Here is a 22,604-nt window from a genome sequence, read left to right on the forward strand (position 1 = left end):
AAGAGTGTGCAAAGCAGTCATCAAAGCAAAAGGTGGCTACTTTGAAGAACCTAGAATATAAGACATATTTTCAGGTATTTACACTTTTTTGTTAAGTATATAATTCCACATGTGTTAATTCATAGTTCTGATGCCTTCAGTGTGAATGTACATTTTTCATAGTCCTGAAAATACAGAAAAATCTTTAAATGAGAAGGTGTGTCTAAACTTTAGGTCTGTACTGTATGTTGGAGAGGTTGTGTGAGCAGCAGGCAGCAGTAATGGAGTACCAGCTGCTGCAGGCGCAAACAAGTCGCAGTGCGCGCCGTTCACACTTCACCACCACTGAGTGGGCCTCTATGAAGGACATTTGCCACGTTTTGCGTGCCTTCGATTATTCCACGCGGATGGCGAGTGCAGATGATGCACTAGTCAGCATGACTATCCCCCTTATCTGCCTGCTTGAAAAAACACTGCAAGCACTAAGGGACGAGGTTTTGGAAGAGGTGGAGGATGAGGAGTCACAAATGCCATCTGCTTCTCTACAGTCTGCGCAACGTGGTTCCTCACAAACGCCTAGGCAGGGGACACTTTGTGAGGAGGATGAGGAGGAGTCAATGGATGAGGAAGACATCTGTCCAGAGGAGGGAGGTACACAATGCTCTAGTAGTCAGTATCTAGAGCGAGGGTGGGGTGATGCAGAGCAGGCAGAGATCACGCCTCAAGCAGGGGACAGCGTTTCTTGGCCAGTTGGCAGTCTGCAGCACATGGTTGATTTCATGCTGCATGGCCTGAGAAACGACCGCCGCATCGCCCACATTCTCAACACGGCTGATTATTGGGTGTCCACCCTCCTAGATCCTCGCTACCGGGACAACTTACAAAGCCTCATAACACCGTTGAACCGGGAGCGTAAAATGCGGGAGTACCAAGACGCACTGGTGCATTCCATCATGTTCTCCATTCCAACCGAGAGCAGTGCTGCTAGTGCTTTACAAAGCAGCTCAGTGCGTCGAGGCAGTGGAGGAAGCTCTGCACAAAGAGGGAGCAGAAGCAGCGCCTCAGCACAAGGCAAGACCAGTATGGCCGAAATGTGGCAAAGTTTTGTGTCCCCGCCGCCACAAATGTCTACACCATCACAAACGGCTCCAGTCAGCAGGAGGCAACGTTTCCGTCAGATGGTGACAGACTACATGTCTTGCCCTCTTAGTGTACTCCCAGACGGCTCTTCTCCCTTCAACTTTTGGGTTTGTAAGCTGGATACATGGCCAGAGCTTAGTCAGTATGCATTGGAGGTGCTAGCTTGCCCTGCTGCTAGTGTATTATCGGAACGCGTCTTTAGTGCCGGAGGTGGTGTACTAACAGACCGTCACATGCGACTATCCTCCGATAACGTTGACCGGCTTACTTTTCTCAAAATGAACAAGGCCTGGATCTCTCATGAATTTGCCAGTCCTCTTCCAGAATAAATAATTGGTTGGCAACAGTATCCAGGTCTCCTGTTGTGTTCATGTTTCAACCACCTGAACTGTAATCCCTGAGCTCCAACACCGCCAGTTGGCGCTTGGAAGTGCCGTCTGCACAGTCAACACTTGCTGCCGTGTTATTGGGGTTCAGTAATGTCAGCTGTTCCCCTGCTGTGCGGACAGCAATTTCTCCTGCTCTGTCCACATTCTCACTACTACAGATTTTAAAGTTGCTCCAATTACACCTCTGGCTCCTCTGTTTTCAGTATTATCCCTGAGCTCCAACACCGCCAGTTGGCACTCGGAAGTGCCGTCTGCACAGTCAACACTTGCTGCTGTGTTATTGGGGTTCAGTAACGTCAGCTGTTCCCCTGCTGTGCGGACGGCAATTTCTCCTGCTCTGTCCACATTCTCACTACTACAGATTTTAAAGTTGCTCCAATTACACCTCTGGCTCCTCTGTTTTCAGTATTATCCCTGAGCTCCAACACCGCAAGTTGGCGCTCGTAAGTGCCGTCTGCACAGTCAACACTTGCTGCCGTGTTATTGGGGTTCAGTAACGTCAGCTGTTCCCCTGCTGTGCGGACGGCAATTTCTCCTGCTCTGTCCACATTCTCACTACTACAGATTTTAAAGTTGCTCCAATTACACCTCTGGCTCCTCTGTTTTCAGTATTATCCCTGAGCTCCAACACCGCCAGTTGGCGCTCGGAAGTGGCGTCTGCACAGTCAACACTTGCTGCCGTGTTATTGGGGTTCAGTAACGTCAGCTGTTCCCCTGCTGTGCGGACGGCAATTTCTACTGCTCTGTCCACATTCTCACTACTACAGATTTTAAAGTTGCTCCAATTACACCTCTGGCTCCTCTGTTTTCAGTATTATCCCTGAGCTCCAACACCGCAAGTTGGCGCTCGGAAGTGCCGTCTGCACAGTCAACACTTGCTGCCGTGTTATTGGGGTTCAGTAACGTCAGCTGTTCCCCTGCTGTGCGGACGGCAATTTCTCCTGCTCTGTCCACATTCTCACTACTACAGATTTTACAGTTGCTCCAATTACACCTCTGGCTCCTCTGTTTTCAGTATTATTTCTGAGCTCCAACACCGCCAGTTGGCGCACGGAAGTGCCGTCTGCACAGTCAACACTTGCTGCCGTGTTATTGGGGTTCAGTAACGTCAGCTGTTCCCCTGCTGTGCGGACGGCAATTTCTCCTGCTCTGTCCACATTCTCACTACTACAGATTTTAAAGTTGCTCCAATTACACCTCTGGCTCCTCTGTTTTCAGTATTATCCCTGAGCTCCAACACCGCCAGTTGGCGCTCGGAAGTGCCGTCTGCACAGTCAACACTTGCTGCCGTGTTATTGGGGTTCAGTAACGTCAGCTGTTCCCTTGCTGTGCGGACGGCAATTTCTCCTGCTCTGTCCACATTCTCACTACTACAGATTTTAAAGTTGCTCCAATTACACCTCTGGCTCCTCTGTTTTCAGTATTATCCCTGAGCTCCAACAGCGCCAGTTGGCGCTCGGAAGTGCCGTCTGCACAGTCAACACTTGCTGCCGTGTTATTGGGGTTCAGTAACGTCAGCTGATCCCCAGCTGTGTGTCCGGCAAATTCTCCTGCTTTGTCCACATCCACTGTACTACTGATTTAAAACCTCCTCCAAATACACCTCTGGCTCCTCTGTTTTTAGTATTTACCCTGGGCTCCAATACCGCTAGTTGCTGCTCAGAAGTGCCGTCTGCACAGTCAACGCTTGCTCCAGTGTTATTGGGGTTCAGTAACGTCAGCTGATCCCCAGCTGTGTGTCCGGCAAATTCTCCTTCTTTGTCCACATCCACTGTACTACGAATTTAAAACTTGCTCCAATTACACCTCTGGCTCCACTCTGTTTTTAGTATTTACCCTGGGTTCCAGCACCGCCAGCTGGTTCTCGGTAGTTCCATTTGCTCTTGTACCTTCTACTACCCATCCGGGTTCCAGTACCGTCAGCTGGTTCTCGGCAGTGACTTTGGCACGGGTACTACCTCCTGCCCAGCATGGTTCCAGCACGCCAGCTGTTTCCGGGTAGTGTCAACGTCACTTTGCCTCCAATGCGTTGTCCTGTCGTGTTGCGGTCGGGTTAGCCGACTCTATGGTGCCTGCAGTTTAGGTGACTCCTATGTGGGCTGCGGGATCTGGCAATGAAGGCTGGTTCCATAGTGCCAATAGGACAAGCACCCCCTGTAGGACTGTGGGTTTTGGTAACTGCGGCCGGCTCGCGGCCTTGAACTTTTTTTACATGGGTACCTTCTGCTACCCATCCGGGTTCCAGTACCGTCAGCTGGTTCTCGGCAGTGCCTTTGGATTAGGTGCCTCCTTCTCGGTATCCAAGTTCCACCAACGTCTGCCGGTCCTTGGTAGTGCTTTCTGGCACAGGTACCTCCTGCTTAGTAACCGAGTTCCAGTACCGTCAGCTGATCTTCGGCAGTTCCATTGGCTCTTGTACCTTCTGCTACCCATCCGGGTTCCAGTACCGTCAGCTGGTCCTCGTTAGTTCCTCAGCTTTCTTGTACCTTCTGCTACATTTCCAAGTTCAAGCTTTTTGAAATGGTTCTTGGTAATCACTCTAGATCTCCCTGACGAGGACCCTGAAGACGAGGACCCTGAAGACCAACCCAAAGAAGACGAGGACCCCGAAGACGACGACCCTGAAGACGACGACCCTGAAGACCACCCCGAAGAAGAAGACGAGGACCTTGAAGACCACCCAGAAGAAGACGAGGACCCTGAAGACCACCCCGGAGAAGACGAGGACCCCGAAGACGAGGACCCAGAAGACCAACCCGAAGAAGACGAGGACCCCGAAGACGAGGACCCCCGAAGACGACGACCCTGAAGACCACCCGAAGAAGACAAAGAAGATGACCCTGAAGAAGTTGACCAAGAGGACAAAGAAGAGAAGACAAGCACCAAGATACAGAAGAACAAGAGACCGAAAACCAAGAAGCAGAAATACAAGAAGCTGCAGAACAAAAAGCAGAAGAACATTAAGCATAAGACTAAAAATCAGAGCAAAAGATAATATCTAAATTATAAGCAGAAGATGACTAAGCAGTGTATGGGGGTGAGTCCGTTCCTCCTCGTGGTGCCCCTGGAAAAGACCTGCTGCTGCAGGCCAAACTGAACGCGGACAAATCCTGTTGTAAATCTTTTGTGACGGGCAGAACGAAACGTGTAATGTCCAACCTTTTATAGATAACAACTACAGGAATGCCTGCCACAAATAAGAATATGATGAAGAAGAAGAAGATAAAGAAGATGAAGAAGTAGAATATGAAGAATGTAAAAAAAAGAATAATACGAAGAAGGTGAAGAAGAAGAAAATGAAGAAGATGAAGAAGGTGAAGAAGAAGTGGATGAAAAAGATGCTGAGGATGATGAAGGAGAAAGTGTGGGAGAATTAAAAAAGGTGAAGAGCATGGAAGTAGAATAAATATCTGACAAAATATAAAAATACTTAACATAGTCAATATTTCCGTAACTCAGAACGTCTTAAAAAAAAATATTAATTCCTGCTATTCCATTTGATTGGGCTAAACCTCTATGCCTTTATTGTCTCCCCCACCTCCCCCAATACATTCTACATTATTCTTAGTTGTTTTCCTTCATGTAGAATTAACCTACAAGGAAAGAAAGGGTTTATTTTCATTCCGATATTTCTGTCCCATTGACTTGCATTGGTTTCCGGTATCGGAATCGGCGATATCCGATACTTTTTCGGTATCGGTCCGATCCAATCCGATCCGATATTTCCCGATATCGGAAGGTATCGCTCAACACTAATGACCTTACATTTCTCCTCGTTAAACCTCATTTGCCATTTAGTGCTCCACCTACCCAGCTTATCCAAATCCCTCTGTAGGTCTGCACTGTCCTCTTTAATTGTTTTACATAACTTTGTGTCATCTGCAAATATTGATATTTTACTATTTATCCCATTGACTATGTCATTAATAAAGATATTAAATAACATTGGGCCTAGTACAGACCCCTGTGGTACCCCACTAGTGACGCTTACCCAATCTGAGAATATTCCATTTATAACCACCCTCTGCCTTCTATCCTTTAGCCAGTTAGCTACCCACTTGCAGACATTTTCCCCCAGCCCCATCATTCTCATTTTGTATACCAACCTATTATGTGGCACGCTATCGAACGCTTTTGAGAAGTCGAGATACATGACATCCACTGGTTCCCCCTGATCTAATCGAGAGCTCACCTCCTCGTAGAAGTCAATCAGGTTTGTTTGGCAGGAGAGATTCCTCATGAATCCATGTTGGTTCGGGATTAAAAGATTATTAGCATCAAGATGCTCCGTAATTGCCTCTTTAATGAAGCTTTCAAAAATTTTGCCCACAACGGACGTCAGACTCACCGGCCGATAGTTTCCGGCGTCACTTTTCGCTCCCTTTTTGAATATTGGCACTACATTCGCCTGTTGCCAATCAAGTGGTACAGACCCAGTCTCAACAGAGTCCTTAAATATAAGATATAACGGTCTGTCTATCACATTACTTAGTTCCCTTAGTACCCGTGGGGGGGTGGGTGTATGCCATCAGGTCCTGGTGATTTGTTTATTTTAATGTTACTGAGGCGTTTCTGTACCTCAACTTGGGTTAGATTAGTCATACTTAGTGGAGGATTAAGCTTGTCACTTCTCATTTCTCCTGTTAGTTCTATTTCCTTTGTGAAAGTTGTCGAAAAAAAAATTATTTAATAGATTAGCTTTTTCCTCATCTTTCTCTATGATTTTGCCTTCCTCACTTTTTATCGGTCCAATATTATCCGATTTAATCCTTTTACTATTTATATACGTAAAGAACAGTTTGGGATTTGATCTACTTTCCCTAGCAATACGTTTCTCTGTTTCCTCCTTCGCTATTTTTATTTGTTTTTTACAGGTTCTCGTTTTTTCCTTGTAACACATTAGTGCCTCCTTACTGTTTTCCTGTTTTAATCTCTTGAATGCCTCTTTTTTGCTATTTAACACCCCTTTTACGTTCTTGTTCAACCATATTGGTTTCCTCTTATTTCTGGCCCTTTTATTCCCATACGGTATATACCTCTCGCACTGAGTATTCAGAATTCTTTTGAAGGTTTCCCATTTACTATTCGCATTCCATTGATTAAGTACTTTGTCCCAGTCAATAAGTTGAAGGTTTTCTATCAGCTGATCAAACTTCGCCCTCCTAAAGTTTAATGTTTTTGTTGTTCCCTTATTGATAACCCTACTGAAGGGCATTTTGAAGTCGATAATATTATGATCGCTATTACCTAGGTGCCCCCCTATCTGTACCTCAGTTATTCTATCAGGCCTATTAGTCAATATTAAGTCCAACACGGCCTTCCCTCTCGTTGGTTCCTGCACTAGTTGGGAGAGATAATTGTCCTTAATATTTGTCAAGAACCTTTTTCCTTTCTGAGATCTACAGGTTTCTGTTTCCCAGTCAATATCCGGGTAGTTGAAATCCCCCATTACAATCACTTCATTATGTTTTGCTACTTTGTCTATTTGTCCTAATAGCAGATTCTCATTCTCCTCTGTTATATTTGGTGGCTTATAGCAGACCCCCAGTAATATTTTATTATTATTTTTTGCCCCCTCTATCTCTACCCACATGGACTCGACCCCCTCTTCTCCCTCTCCTATATCTTCCCTTAGTCTGGGTTTTAGACATGACTTTACATATAAGCAGACTCCTCCGACTTTCCCCTGTTTCCGGTCCCTTCTAAATAAACTATAATCTAATAAATTTACCACCCAGTCGTAGCTATCGTCTAGCCAAGTCTCTGTTATACCTACGATGTCATACCTCTCCTCCAATATAAGCGCCCGCAGCTCATCCGCCTTATTGGTCAGGCTTCTTGCGTTGGTCAGCATGCAAGATAAAACTTTGGGGTTATTTAGCATCCTATTCTTCTCTAACGATCTAACTGTACTATCCCCACCCCCCTCTCCACCCTCATTATATTCACTTCTCCCCTTCCCCCTTGCTTGCCTCACATCCCACCTATTTCCTTGGTTTCCCCCCCGTTTCTAGTTTAAAAACTCCTCCAACCTATTAGCCATCTTCTTCCCCAGCACCGCTGCACCCTCCCCATTGAGGTGCAGCCCGTCCCTACGGTAGAGCCTGTAGCCGACCGCGAAGTCGGCCCAGTTCTCCATGAACCCAAACCCTTCTGCCTTGCACCAACTCTTTAGCCACTTATTCACCTCCCTAACTTCCCGTTGGCGCTCCTGTGTGGCTCGCAGGATTGGTAGTATTTCTGAGAAAACTACCTTGGAGGTCCTTGCCCTAAGCTTCCTACCTAGGTCCCTGAAATCATTTTTAAGGAAACTCCATCTACCACTCACTTTGTCATTGGTGCCGATGTGGACCATGACTGCTGGGTCTTCGCCAGCCCCACCCAGTAACCTGTCAACCCGATCCGCGATGTGCCGGACTCGAGCGCCAGGGAGGCAGCACACCGTTCGGCGATCCCGGTCTTTGTGACAGATTGCCCTGTCTGTCCCCCTAATAATAGAGTCACCCACTACCAGAACCTGTCTTGCCTGCCCTACACTTCCCCCCTCCCCCTCATTACTGGAGCATACACTCCCCCGGCGGTCAGAGGATCTGTCGTGCTCCAATAATGCCGGTTCTGAACCAGCCTTCCTATACTTCTTCCCTCTATCCCTCCTAACTGTTATCCAGCTCCCTGCCTGTTCTGCCTGCACTTCCCCTCTATGCTCCACCCCCAGTATTGACCCATTGAGTGTCTGATCGGTGAGCAGCAAACTCCGTTCCATGTTGTCGATGCTCCTCAGTATCGCTATCTGAGCACTTAGATCCAGAATTTGGGCTTCCAAGTGCACGATATGCTCACATCTCTCGCAGCAGTATGGATCCTCAAGCGGTTGCTCACGGAATGCCTACATTGCGCAAGATGTACACTGCACGACTTCGGCCAACATGGACGTTATTCTAAATATGGGGATACAGTCAGTATATATATACAAGTACAAAACACAATTATTTATATATAGGTGTATGGACGGGGATCAATTAGGGATGTGCAAGTGTATCAATTAGATATCGGCGGGGGATCAGTTAAGTATGGACGGGGGATCAATTAAGTATCAAGTATGGACGGGGGAATCAGATAAGTAGGTCAGGTGGATTAATTAAGTAAAAAGTAAAGAAAGAATGAAATACAGTCAGCAATTCAGTCCTAAGTCCTCCCTTCCAAACTCCCTGAATCCAAAGTCACTGAAAAACAAGTCACACACTTACTTTCGTTCGCACTTACGCTCCGGACACACGCAGCTCGTTCACACTCGCAAACTAAGAGATTTAAAGTGTTTTTTTTTTTTTCTTCCTTTTCCAGCAATGTACCCTTCACCTCAATGCACTTGTTAAGAAAAGGCCATTCAAAAATTTGGGGGAGTGTCACGCCAGGTGTGGGAAAGACTTACTGCAACACAGAGGGAAGAGGGAAAAGGAGCCCAGAAACTAGGGAAAGGGGGAAGTGGAGACCTCCTAGTCTGGTCTATTGTCACCCTTTCTCAACTACCATCCCTATATTGCCTCTTCAGCAATCGCCACATGCGTGCCTCGCCCAGTCTTTCCCTGGCTTATGGCAAAAGTTATGGATGGGAGGAGATGAGTACTAGTCGATCTCCACTAAACTCTGTAGACAACAAAGGCAGACAAACAGGGAGAGAATGCTTAACTTTAGATGACTCCAGACAAATGCAAACTCGGCCTCAAGCTCCAGAGAGGACGAAGTACTGCTCTTGCTAAGCCTTCACATGTAGAAATGAATATAGCCGGCACCTCGCTCTAAGAAACACCAGGTATATATATACCCAGGCCAGGGAGCTAATTACCAGTGGAAGGTAGCTGCTAGGTCCTAGAGACAACCTCTCATCTAAGATGAAGTCTGTAATGCCAAACGTAGAGATCTCCCGCAATCAACTGCAGGGCGACTGTCTGTCACCTCTGATACACCCGTGACAGTGGACTGCTGCTGGAGTCATTGCTTCAAGAGTCACCACACACAGACGTATCCAGGACATGGGCTACAGGTGTCGCATTCCTTGTGTCAAGCCACTCATGACCAATAGACAACGCCAGAAGTGTCTTACCTGGGCCAAGGAGAAAAAGACCTGGACTTTTGCTCAGTGATCCAAGGTGCTGTTTTCAGATGAAAGGAAATTTTGCATTTCATTTGAAAATCAAGGTCCTCGAGTGGAGGAAGAGTGGAGAGGCACACAATCCAAGCTGCTTGAGGTCTAGTGTGAAGTTTCAACAACCAGAGATGGTTTGGGGAGCCATGTCATCTGCTGGTATAGGTCCACTGTGTTTTATCAAGACCAAAGTCAGCACAGCCATCTACCAGGAAATTTTAGAGCACTTCATGCTTCCCTCTGCCGTCAAGCTTTTTGGGGATGGAAATTTCATTCGATAGCAGGACTTGACACTTGTCCACACTGCCAAAAGTACCAATACCTGGTTTAAAACCAATAGCATCACGGTGTTTGATTGGCCAGCAAACTCACCTGACCTCAACCCCATAGAGAATCTACGGGGTATTGTCAAGAGGAAGATGAGAGACACCAGACCCAACAATGCAGACTAGCTGAAGGCTGCTATGAAAGCAACCTGGGCATCCATAACATTTCAGCGGTGCCACAGGCTGATCGCTTCCATGCCACGCCACCTTGATGCAGTAATTGATGCAAACAGAGCCACAAAAAAGTATTGAGTGCATTTACTTAACTTACAGTTTAGTAGGCCAACATTTCGGATTTTAAAAACATTTTTAAAGCTGTTGTTAAAAAGTATTCTAATTTACTGAGATAATGAATTTTGTGTTTTCATTGGCTGCAAGCCATAATCGTCAACATTAACGGAAATAAACACTTGAAATAGATCACCCTGTTTGTAATGACTCTATATAATATATGAGTTTGACTTTTTGTATTGAAGAACTGAAATAAATTAACTTTTGATGATATTCTAATTTTGTGAGAAGCACCTGTATGAGGAAAAAGAGATAAAGGATCCTTGTTGTGGTTATCTGTAGGAAAGACATACTTTAAGGTGGGAAGTAATTTCTCATGCAGGTAGATGATGCTATAAGAGAAAAAGGTGGATGTTCCTGATATTGTAAACTGTATTCATGTGATATAGCCCATGGTTGTGGTATTGAATTAGTGACTGACAAATGTACAACCCTGGGTAAATAAATAAAAAAACGTGAACCACTGGTCCTGGAGAGTGAGCATACACTATGTAATATTTTAGGATTTTATGACTTTGACATTTTATATTGTATGGTTATATAATTTTTATGATTATGAAAGACAGACTCCAGATGGTTATTTTCAGCATCTTGTTTTTCCCTGTTCTGTGAACTATGCATTGCTTTGGTATTTGAAATCTGTATAACTTTTTTAGCCACATCTCTTTGTTTTTTTTAGTGGGCAATGGTTTTGGTCTCTGTGTTCTCTTGTAAATTATACTATTAACCTTCATATATAGCTCATATATAGTGTTAATCTGCAGGTTAATATCATTCTGACACTGTGCGGCTCACACACTGAGAGCTCCACACCGGCACGGTTTCAGTCACTGTTCTTTGCAAAAAGTGCATTGGATGTAACCATGCCCCGGCTCTAATGTTGAGCCTGCTGTCAGGCAGTGCCGGGGGCACAGTTACAGCCACTGTTCTTTATGCACAGAGCGGTGACTGAAACCGTGCCAGCGCCACCAACGTGACTGAAAGAGTCTGCCGGGGGGAATAAAGTTAATTTCCTTCTGACAGTGGGGCTCTAAGTGCAAGTGGTGCATGGCTTCAGAACGCTATAAACCTGCAGATTAACCCCAAATCTGCACTTTAATAGCATTGTTTTACATGGCAGGATCCTTTTATGGGTGTGGCAGGTGAATCATAACACAGTAGGTGCAGGTATAGGAACATATGCATTGGGCTAAAATGCAAACCATTTCTTGTATTTCAGTAGACAGGAATATCACAGCATTCTTCTTTGAGTTATCTTACCCTGTTCAAATGTCATTGTCTACATTCATAATTTTCCATAATATGTGTGGCAATATTAACAAAATAATATAGTTTAATAGTTGAAGGCTTTACAGATGGACAAGACAACCTTGGTGATAGAATGTGGCTTTAGACTTTCTAAAATCAGCACATTTTTTTCAACTTTCCAGCTGCATTATTTATATAGTCTCTACAGCTTTCTAATAGCAATCCACTTGGTTGTTCATGGCTTGTCCCATGAATAAAGTTGATTTTAATCAATAGATCTTGTAATAATAATAAATTCCACAATTGGATGTGTTTAAACAAAATGTTCCTGTGCTGAGATAATCTTATAAATGTGCTCTGCTGTGTACTGTGTAATGGTCATGTCTAATCGTGTACGGAACATGGTCTTATCATACCACATCTCCTGGGCAGGGGAGGAAGCAAAGGAGTATACAGACATTACAGCACAGGACCACAAATAATTATTTCTTTGAGGTAAAACATGTTTTAAAAGCAGGCAGGGAAATGCTTTATCTCACAAAAAGAATCAGCGGTGATCCCATGCTGTGATATACACTCTTTTGCTTCCTCTCATGGCCAGGAAATGTGGTATGATCAGACCATGTTCTTGCATGGTTAGACACGACCATTACACAGGACATAGCAGGGGCACATGTATAAGATTATCTCAGCACAGGAACATTTTTTTTAAACACATCAAATTGTGAAAATTATTATTATTCCAAAATCTATTGATTAAAATCAACATTAAAATTAATTTTGCTAGTGGGAAACCCCCTTTAAGCAAACTAAAAATTACAAAAAATCCAGTATTTGCTCAATAACACTAAGTATATTACAAAAGCTCTATATATGCAATTAAATTCAGTTGACCAAACCAGAGCTGAACTTTATCTGAAGCTAACTCTTCACTACACTTAACAGTAATTGAAAGCACTATACAGTAGCGTTGTAAGTCACGTAAATCTTCGAACAAGTTCAAATCATTACAACAAATCCTTGAGACTGTGACTTCAGAGCAATACAATGTCATGTTTGTGTAAACCAGAAGAAGAACCTAAGATGTATTAATTAGGTGTTCCCAAGATACTGTCATAATATAGAGCCTTTAATCAATATAAATGTTCAAATCCCCCTCTTAACCCTCCCTTTAAAAGTAAAAAGTAAATTAAACCGTCAAGGCCTCGTAATTGTCTTTCCTTTCTGTAAGGCTCTGATCACTGAAGCCTCAGAAAATAACTATGATAAATACCTCTTTTGAAGGCATTCCAGTTTTTACAGTACTGCAATCTCAATAAGAACGCAGAAATGAGTGAATTTGATCAATCATCTTTGATAAAATAATCCTGGATGGTAATAACATGTCTTTTGTTACAAAATATATTATGCTAAATTCTGCTTTTTAAATTGGAGGAAAAATATGTAACTATTCTAACTTTCTGACATATTTAAAATAGGAGCGCTAAGCATTTATCATGAGGCAAGTAAGATGAGGAAATACTTTCTTTAAAAATGTTACTTAGATCACACGTTCAGTATTTGGCCTTTATTTTTCATGAGTATTTGTAAGCCAAAATCAGGAGTGGGTGATAAAAGCAGAAGTGGTGACTGTTTCTATTATAATTTTCCTTTGATTGACCCACTGATTTTGGCTTACAAATACTGGTGTAAAATACTGAACAAATACTGACAGTGTGACTATGACCATAGGCCACGTTCGCACAATGCGCTTTTGTTGAGTTTTTGATGCTACAGATTTTCTGCCCCATTTCTCCACCCATTAAGTAAAATAGGTTACTGCTATTTTTTTCTAAAATATGCAAAGTAAAAATGTCACAGAAATTTATCTTGGAAATGTAGCATTAGAGAGCAATTCTATGGAAACCCATATGAGTAAATGAGAAGTTTGCAACAGCTAACGGGCATATGGACAAACAAGCCATTTAAATGGTGCTGACAGTGACTGACATTGACAATTAAATAGATAAACAGCAGCGATCTGAACTAGTTTTGTTCGCTGCTGTTAGAAGCAAATGTTGGCTGTGTAACACATTAAGCGTAATCTCAGGGTAGGGCAGGCTTAGCTCCTGATCTCGCTTTATACACCCTGCACGTGATCTCTGATTAAAGTGTACATCACAGTTCATTAAGGGGTTAACAATTAAGATTGATCGCTGACTAAATAATATTTGTGGTCAATTTCTTAAAAAAAGGGAGAAGTGACAACCAACAGACAGCCAATATTAGCACAAAAAACTTTACAGTTCTATTAAAGAAAAACAAACATTATTACTATGCTTTACTCTTAGCTCTACATTCTGATATAATAATATATGCACATTTTTGTTGTGTAGTGTAATTAGCTTAAATAGAGATAGAGTCTGAATTTGGGGTTTTAGATTAAAAGAGCTCTAGGCTCTGCGGTTAAAGAAGCATTCCCATCAACATTTTTATCCTCTTAATATATTACAATCATCATATTATATAGCACTGTGTACTTACAATTGCTCATTTTGCCCTTCTACACAGCTAATTCTTCTTTTCTCCATTACGTCTATGACATCATGTGATTATAAACTGACCAGCTGAATCCTTCTAAGCTCTATGTGGAAACAGTAGGTACATTTTCCCTGTTTGAGTCATTAGTCACTGCAAAAGTCTCTGGCAGGGGTAAGAGCAGAGCAGTTGAGTTGAGGAGGGAAATGTTAAATGCAGGGACAAAAGACTTCCTGTTTCTACATAGATCAGAGGAATGAGAAGAATTAGTTGAGTAGAAAGGCAAAATGAGCAACTGTAAGAACAAAGTGCCATATAATATGATGATTACAATGTATTAAGGGGATAAAAAGTTTGATGGTAGTGCTTCTTTAATGGCCTTTCCTCCATAGTGACATATAGGTCAGGGGGAGTCATGCAAGACGTGGTTACATGACATTATATGGTGAAAGGTTACTAGTCATAATAAGAAAAGTGAACTCAGGCATAGTGATGGCAAGAGAGAGAGAATTTGAATGGTAAAAAGTTAACTATTAACTTACAACTGAAATTCTTTGTTACTTGCCATTTAATTTCTTGAATAAATGCAGAAACAATTCAAAAATATTATATAAAAAACAAAATTATTTTTTATCGATAAAGGAGATGTTTAAATGTGGAAAATTATTTTTAGTAAACATATATACAGTCATGGCCAAAAATTTTGAGAATGACACCAAAATTATATTTTCACATGATCTGCTGGCCTCTGGTTTTTATTAGTGTTTGTCTGATGTTTATATCGCATACAGAAATATAATTGCAATCATATTATGAGTACCAATAGGCTATATTGACAGTTAGAATGAGTTAATGCAGCAAGTCAATATTTGCAGTGTTGCCCCTTCTTCTTCAAGACCTCTGTAATTCTCCCTGGCATGCTCTCAATCAACTTTTGGACCAAATCCTGACTGATAGCAGTCCATTCTTGCATAATCAATGCTTGCATTTTGCCAGAATTTGTTGTTTTTTGTTTGTCCACCCGTCTCTTGATGATTGACCACAAGTTCTCAATAGGATTAAGATCTGGGGAGTTTCCAGGCCATGGACCCAAAATCTCTATGTTTTGTTCTATGAGCCATTTAGTTATCACCTTTGCTTTATGGCAAGGTGCTCCATCATGCTGGAAAAGGCATTAATGGGCGCCAAACTGCTCTTGGACGGTTGGGAGAAGTTGCTCTTGGAGGACATTCTGGTACCATTTTTTATTCATGGCTGTGTTTTTAGGCAAGACTGTGAGTGAGCCGATTCCCTTGGCTGAGAAGCAACCCCACACATGAATGGTTTCAGGATGCTTTACAGTTGGCATGAGACAAGACTGGTGGTAGCGCTCACCTCTTCTTCTCCAAATAAGCTGTTTTCCAGATGTCCCAAAAAATCGAAAAGGGGATTCATCAGAGAAAATGACTTTGCCCCAGTCCTCAGCAGTCCACTCCCTGTACCTTTTGCAGAATATCAGTCGGTCCCTGATGTTTTTTCTGGAGAGAAGTGGCTTCTTTGCTGCCCTCCTTGAAACCAGCCCTTGCTCAAAGAGTCTCCACCTCACAGGGCATGCAGAAGCACTCACACCAGCCTGCTGCCATTCCTGAGCAAGCTCAGCACTGCTGGTAGTCCGATCCCGCAGCTGAAACAGTTTTAAGATACGGTCCTGGCGCTTGCTGGTCTTTCTTGGCGCGCCCTGGAGCCTTTTTGACAACAATGGAAGCTCTCTCCTTGACGTTCTTGATTATGCAATAGATTGTTGACTGAGGTGCAATCTTTGTAGCTGCGATACTCTTCCCTGTTAGGCCATTTTTGTGCAGTGCAATGATGGCTGCACGTGTTTCTTTAGAGATAACCATGGTTAACTGAAGAGAAACAATGATACCAAGAACCAGCCTCCTTTTAAAGTGTCCAGTGATGTCATTCTTACTTAATCATGACTGATTGATTGCCAGCCCTGTCCTCATCAACACCCACACCTGTGTTAATGGATCAATCACTAAAACGATGTTAGCTGCTCCTTTTAAGGCAGGACTGCAATGATGTTGAAATGTGTTTTGGGGGTTAAAGTTCATTTTCTGGGCAAATATTGACTTTGCAAGTACAGTAATTGCTGTTAGGCTGATCACTCTTTGACATTCAGGAGTATATGCAAATTGCCATTACAAAAAATGAAGCAGTAAACTTGGAAAAATTACTATTTGTCTCATTGTCAATACTTTTGGCCATGACTGTACAATATAGTATTTATTTGCTTATATAGCACCCTTATTTGCTCAGTGCTTTACAGACATCATCATCTCAGTTTCCATTGGGGCTCACATTCTAAATTCCCTATGAGTATATATGAAGGAAAATCAAATACCCAGAAGAAACCCACGTATGGGAAACATACAAACTTCTTGCAGATGTTGTCCTTGGTGGGATTTCACTCCAGGACCCCAACGCTGAAAGACTACAGTGCTGCCCTCTCCACTACTATAATTATAATGCTTCTCCTCCTCTTTAAAGGGACCACATCCCAGCAGCTATCAAAGGACAGTTTTTCCTAAAATGTCCCATATGTCAGACCCTCACTTATCCGGCATTCTGAGATATCCACTTATGTCGTTGAGAATCAGTGAATAAAAATCCAATAAGGCTTACAGTATATGAACCTTTACTACGTATATCCCTAAATGTGGTCATTTAATTGTAGATTATAGCAGAATATGTAACTATATTCCATATTAATTACTTAAAACATATCTGACAAGTGCAAATAATAATGGAGCAAGGCTTATTAAATATGGAGCAGTGTTCCTTTGCGGTTTGACAACCTTTTCTACCATCATTTCAGTTGACTTCTGAATAAATGACATGACAGGCTATTTGGATGTTGAAAAACATATCATTCCATTATACTTACGCTGACAAACAGGTGGTTTGCCTGTATTACTCCATGATCCATCTTCTTGACATACTGCTGTTGATTGTTGACTAGATTGTAATCTGTAGCCTTCATTACATTCATATATCACTTTGCTTCCTAAAGTAAACTCATTTCCAGACACTGTGCCATTTCCAGGTGGCTGAGCAATTCCACAGGATATAGCTGGAAACATAAATAAAAGCTGAGCGTTTTATGCATTATGTTTTTTTTTTAAATATACATAAATTTAAATATTATTAGATGGTTAACACTTTGAGATTGAAATATACTTGCTGGTAAATGCAACAGCACAACGAGGTTTTCTATTCATATGGATTTACATTTAAAGGTCATTTCTGCAGATTTGATGTTAAAGCCAGTAATATTTTAGTATGTTGACTATTTATGCTTTTCTCTCTATATTTCAAATGTTAAGTGGTAGATTATGCTAATGCACTTTTCCCATTTATTTTATTTTTCTCCTAGTTTGTGAAATGCTTTTAAAATCAATGTTATTTAGAGAAAAGTTGTGGCTTCTGCGCACAGATAAATAGATAATGAGGCAATATTCTATGAACGGAACTATAGAATAAATATCTAAATATTGTGTGAAGTCACTGGTATGTGTCTATTTAGCTATTAAAGGGAACTTTGCACCTTGGAAAATGCTATTTACCTGCATAAATAGGGTTGATCTGATGATAATTAGTATTACAATGCTGCCTGTCTGCCTTACTGAAAGTGCAGCTGCTAAGAGAAAATTAACTTATTTCCTTCCAGGAGCTGCTGGCTTTCAGTCACAGGGGCATGCATGAGGCAGCTACAGTCATCACTCACAGCACTGATCACTATGCTGCAAGCCTGCCCCAGTATTTTGATTGACAGCTTTCTCCATACAGATGCACTGCAGAGCCAGCTGTCAATTAAAGCGCCAGGGCTGTTTACAGCTGCTGCTCACAGAATGCACGACCCCATTACTGAAAACTGGCGGCTCCAAGGAAGAAATAAGTTAATTTTTTCCCCAGAAATCACTCTTTAAGTAAGGAGGTCATGCAGCATTTTAATGCTAATTACCTGTAGATAAACCTTATATTTGCAGGTAAATAACATTTTCAGATGTGATTTATTCCCTTTTTGCTCAATATGAATTTCTACTGGTTCCCCATTTGTGTATGATTAATCAGGTTTGTATAGAAAAAAGGCAATAGAGCCACAAATGTATTGGTTCTCATGGCACCCCACTGCAAGATATTGGGGAGCCAATATGTTTCCATCACAGTCAGGAGCTAAAGCCCACTGTGATCAACATCTTTATGCTCTTCTGAAGATCACCCAAAGATTGACTTGAAGACATAGGAGATCAGTACTTTACTGCAGTATATAGAACAAGCAATCAAAAGAATTTCAAGTTCTAGTCCCCTAAGTATAATAAAACAAATAATTTTTTTTAAAAAATTGCACAAATAAACAAGAGAAAGTTGAGATTTTGGATGAAAATGGCGGAAAAAAATAAAAGTGCAAAAAAGAAAAATTGCCCGTTTTTGAAGGAGTTAAGGGGCTGTAGCTGTTATTCCCTTGGAAAGTTGTTACCTTTTATTCATGAATACAGCACAGGATTATGTTATATTATGGTCATTGAAAGGGAGGAGCCCTTACTGTTTCATACATAAAAGTGGGGTGCCCCCTCTATTACAGTCAAATGTCCTAGTAGGGTGAATGGGTGGAGAGGGACAACCCGAAAAGCAATAGTATTTTTTTATTTTCTTGAAAAATGTGAACATGCAGAATGTACCATTAATATTTTACATACATTTTGTAGATTTTAAACATATTTCTTTACTATACCAAAAGAAAAAGGATTAGTGTGCTCAGTATTCTCATTTTCCCTGTTATTTAGGCAAGATTTGCCATCACTATAATTTTTGAGACATACCTTAATATTAGCTGCATTTTACAGAAGCATATTTAATACTGAAAGGTGATTTGAAAGTCACATCTTTAAAATTCTTTCAGAGACCCTTTCAATTAGTGTGAATCTTCAAGTACTTCAATCTAAGTACATGTGAAGTAGCTGACAGCCTGGGAATAATGTCACCTGGCTCATAGATAATTTTAACGAATTAAACATTTATTATATTCACTACAGTATTATGTCTTTGTAACTATTATTTTTGACACAAAAATAACGATTTAATGAGAAAACCACTAGTCATATAAAATAGTGATAGAATTTAGTAATTTATTTTTTCAATGTAAATTTGTAGGAAAAAAATATATGAAACCACTTTTATCTATTAGTTTTGGAAAGTTAGTTGCAAAAGCAACAACAAGAAGGTAAAACAAAACAATTAATTCATTAATTAATCTCATTAAAACAAAGTTACAGTTTGAAAAAGACAAATTTTTATTAACTTCAATCAAGGAATGGGATACAACAAAGGGAAGAGTCTCATGCACAACTACAATGCATGATCCAATACACCACAAGAGAGCAAATCTTTCCCTCCACTACCAACATATTTTGTTGGCTCTTTGTATAAATTACTATAGCTTGTATAATCTAATTTGTCTGGAATTAAAATAATCCAGGCAACCTGTTCTATATTACAAATATCAGAAATTTAGACTACTCAATTGATATCTGATGATCATGGAAGCCCTGCTATCAAGAATCCTAGTTTGCTTTTTCTGATGTTTAAGCAAATGTAATTGTTTAAAGAGGACCTGTCACCAGGCCAAAAGTGGTCAGTTTTTGCTTTTAAAATCAAAAATGAATAATGCAAAATGCGCTTTGTGCACCACAAAAAAGGGACCCGGTAATAAATGATAAATCCACGTGACTAACCACAGTCCAAATGAAGCGATCCGCCTCAGACGGTGTGACGTCACCCGATAAGAAACAGTCCATGGATCTAGGAGTGGCTTATCCTATGTGTTTTAAAGGATTCATACTTCTTCCTCAAGGATTGTGGCTTCTACAGATTCAATGGACTTGTCCACCAGTCATTGGGAAACTAGTCTATTGCAATGTTACCGGTCAGAGCACTGCGCAGAACCATGAACACTACTAATCATCATGCAGAGAGGAAACCATGAAAGTACTATCTTTTCCCTTTGCTGATTGGAACATTAAAGTGACCGTAATATGGTAACATTGGACCCTTGATGTCAGTAATCATAGGACTCACCATCAACAAAGGTAGGGTCCTCAATACACGTGAATTGATCATTTATTACTGGGTTCTTTTTTTTGTGGTGCATATAGCGCAGTTTGCACTTTTTATTTTTAATTTCATCTACTTGAAAGCAACCTTTATCAGACAGCTTGACACATATTGCAGCAAGTGTGCACACGACAAGGTGGCAGCGCTGGTATCTCCTTTTAAGAAAAACATTTTTTTATTTTAATTCATTCCTGCTGCTCTCCAAATAATTAATTATTTTTTTTATCTGTCATTTGCTTTCAGAGATATTGGACTTTTTATTAAGTGAGAATTTTTATGGTCTTTATAAAGGGAAATAGCTCAAAAGATTCTCTGGGGACCTGTCTTTAGTCTTTTCTACATTATAGTCCTGTGGGCATCGACCCTTGTTAAAGACTCTAAACATTTGCAATAAATAAGTCCCGTATGTCAAAAACCATATGACGGATAAAATACAAAGCAAAACAGGATACTCCCTGATGACAGATAATCTTAAAGGCGATAGTTATATTTTATCTACATGTTTTTTTAACTTGTTATCCTAATACTATTGGGTTAGTCGAATATGAATGAGGAACAGCTCAGAGGCTAAGAACCCAATCAGAATCAAGGATTCTACAATAGGTTCTTTTCACATAGATTGTAACATTACCCAGAAAGAAATGCAGTAATACATATGTATTTAAATTTAGATTGGAACAGTGTTGGATCAAACAGTGTGGGATTCTGAATGCTTTAGTTCACTTAGTTTTCTTCTTTTTATTAACTGTTAATATTTCAGATATCACTATTTTTAATAAAGTAAAATATATGACTTACCTTTACATATTGGTGCTGGTGAATCCCATTCATACATCCCATTAGGATTTCTAATGCAAGTTGTGTTTCTATTACCAATCATTTGATAGCCTGGCTTGCAAAAATAGCAAACTTTTGATCCAAGCTCTATACCTGTTTTGTTCAAAATACCACCATAATTTATCATTGTGTTCAAACTGCAATAGGCCGCTAGAAAACAAAAATATTGCATTTTATAGAATTTTGTATGTTGCTGATTTATTAACCAAAGTATAGAATAATATGCACATATCAATGTAAGAAATTTACAAATCAGCTAAGTAATAACTTTACATTGTAGATATGCAGTTATACTAGAGATTAATAATCCCCAACCTTTCTGACCATGAAAGCCACATTCAAATTTGAGACATGGTTGTAAGCCATATTAAGCAGCCCCTCATATAAAATCTGCCAAAAAGCACGCTGAAACCTTGTGCCCCCTCTCTTATAGGCAAGATACTTCGATCCATGGGTTCCCACTTTACCCCTCTTCAGAATTTGAATTGTTACAAAAGCATACTACATTATTGCATCCAACTTCAAGCTCAATCTCTGATCTGCGGTATCGATCTATCTCCAGCTTATCATATTTATACCCCCCACCACCTAGTATGTGAGCATCCAGATCTGCAGTTTTGTGTGTAGCAACTCACAAATTTCACCAGCTGGAGTCCTGCTCTTCATACATGTTTGCTGGATCTGGTGCTAATGCATCAATCTGGCAGGCAGCCGCAAGCCACATATCATTAGCCTACTAGTCACATGTGGCTCCTGAGCTACAGGTTGGGAAACCCTGCTCCAGATCCTACTCTGTATTAATGTAAAGCCCTCCACCCTTTAGTACTTAGATGGGAATGACACTGGAATTCTTGAGATAATCATTTTTATACATTTATACTACTTTTATAATAGTTTATGCTACCTGAAAGTAAACCTATTAAATATCTGCATTCAAGCAGTAGCTAAAGAGACTTGTTCATATATATGTATATACTATATATATATATATATATATATATACATATACAGTATATACACACAAGTACACACATATATCTATAATTGCAGAAATATACATAGCTCAAGCTCCTCTTTAATATACACTGTTATGAAAGTGAAGTAGAGTGCCCCTTCTCAGGTTTGAAGAAATAATAACTTTTCAGAGTGTAAGACCAGTTACACACATATTATGATATTCACCAAGACCGGTGCTCTATACACCAATCTTGTATCATAAACTTCGTGCAGTGAAATATGCATATCATGTTGATAAATTTGGCCATTTAGAACTATGTAAACACCAGAAAAGAAAATACAAAACAAAACAAAAACAACAATTTTGTTCTAATTGTTTTCAATTCCACAGTTTTTATGACATTTTTGCACATTCTATTCAATTTTTCTTTTTTTTTCTTTTCTATAAAGAGCTTACGCAATGCAAAAAATCCCCCACAAAATATAAAGGGGTCTTAAGAATTCAAGAATCATATTTGCTCTTTGATATCAATAAATTTGATTTATTATAATGAAACTAAACTAAAACGCAAGTGACACAACATGCACAAGCTAGAAAAATAAACAAAATACAAATTCTAA

At 40.7% G+C, this 22,604-nt stretch overlaps 1 protein-coding gene across 2 annotated transcripts in view; it reads right to left on the reverse strand.

Moving 5' to 3' along the window:
• Nucleotides 1–22,604, reverse strand: part of CSMD1 (CUB and Sushi multiple domains 1) — a 2,980,041-nt gene that overhangs the window by 441,386 nt on the left and 2,516,051 nt on the right. For both annotated transcript variants that reach the window (XM_073675393.1, XM_073675394.1), the window contains exons 49-50: nt 20,988–21,176; nt 16,963–17,148 (exon numbers count right to left, since the gene is read on the reverse strand). In XM_073675393.1, the coding sequence (XP_073531494.1) occupies nt 16,963–17,148; nt 20,988–21,176 (375 nt within the window). The remainder of the gene's footprint in view (nt 1–16,962; nt 17,149–20,987; nt 21,177–22,604) is intronic.

Source organism: Phyllobates terribilis, unplaced genomic scaffold (assembly GCF_046119375.1).
Source record: "Phyllobates terribilis strain yellow unplaced genomic scaffold, ASM4611937v1 Scaffold_3__8_contigs__length_932513732, whole genome shotgun sequence".
Lineage (NCBI taxonomy): Eukaryota > Metazoa > Chordata > Amphibia > Anura > Dendrobatidae > Phyllobates > Phyllobates terribilis.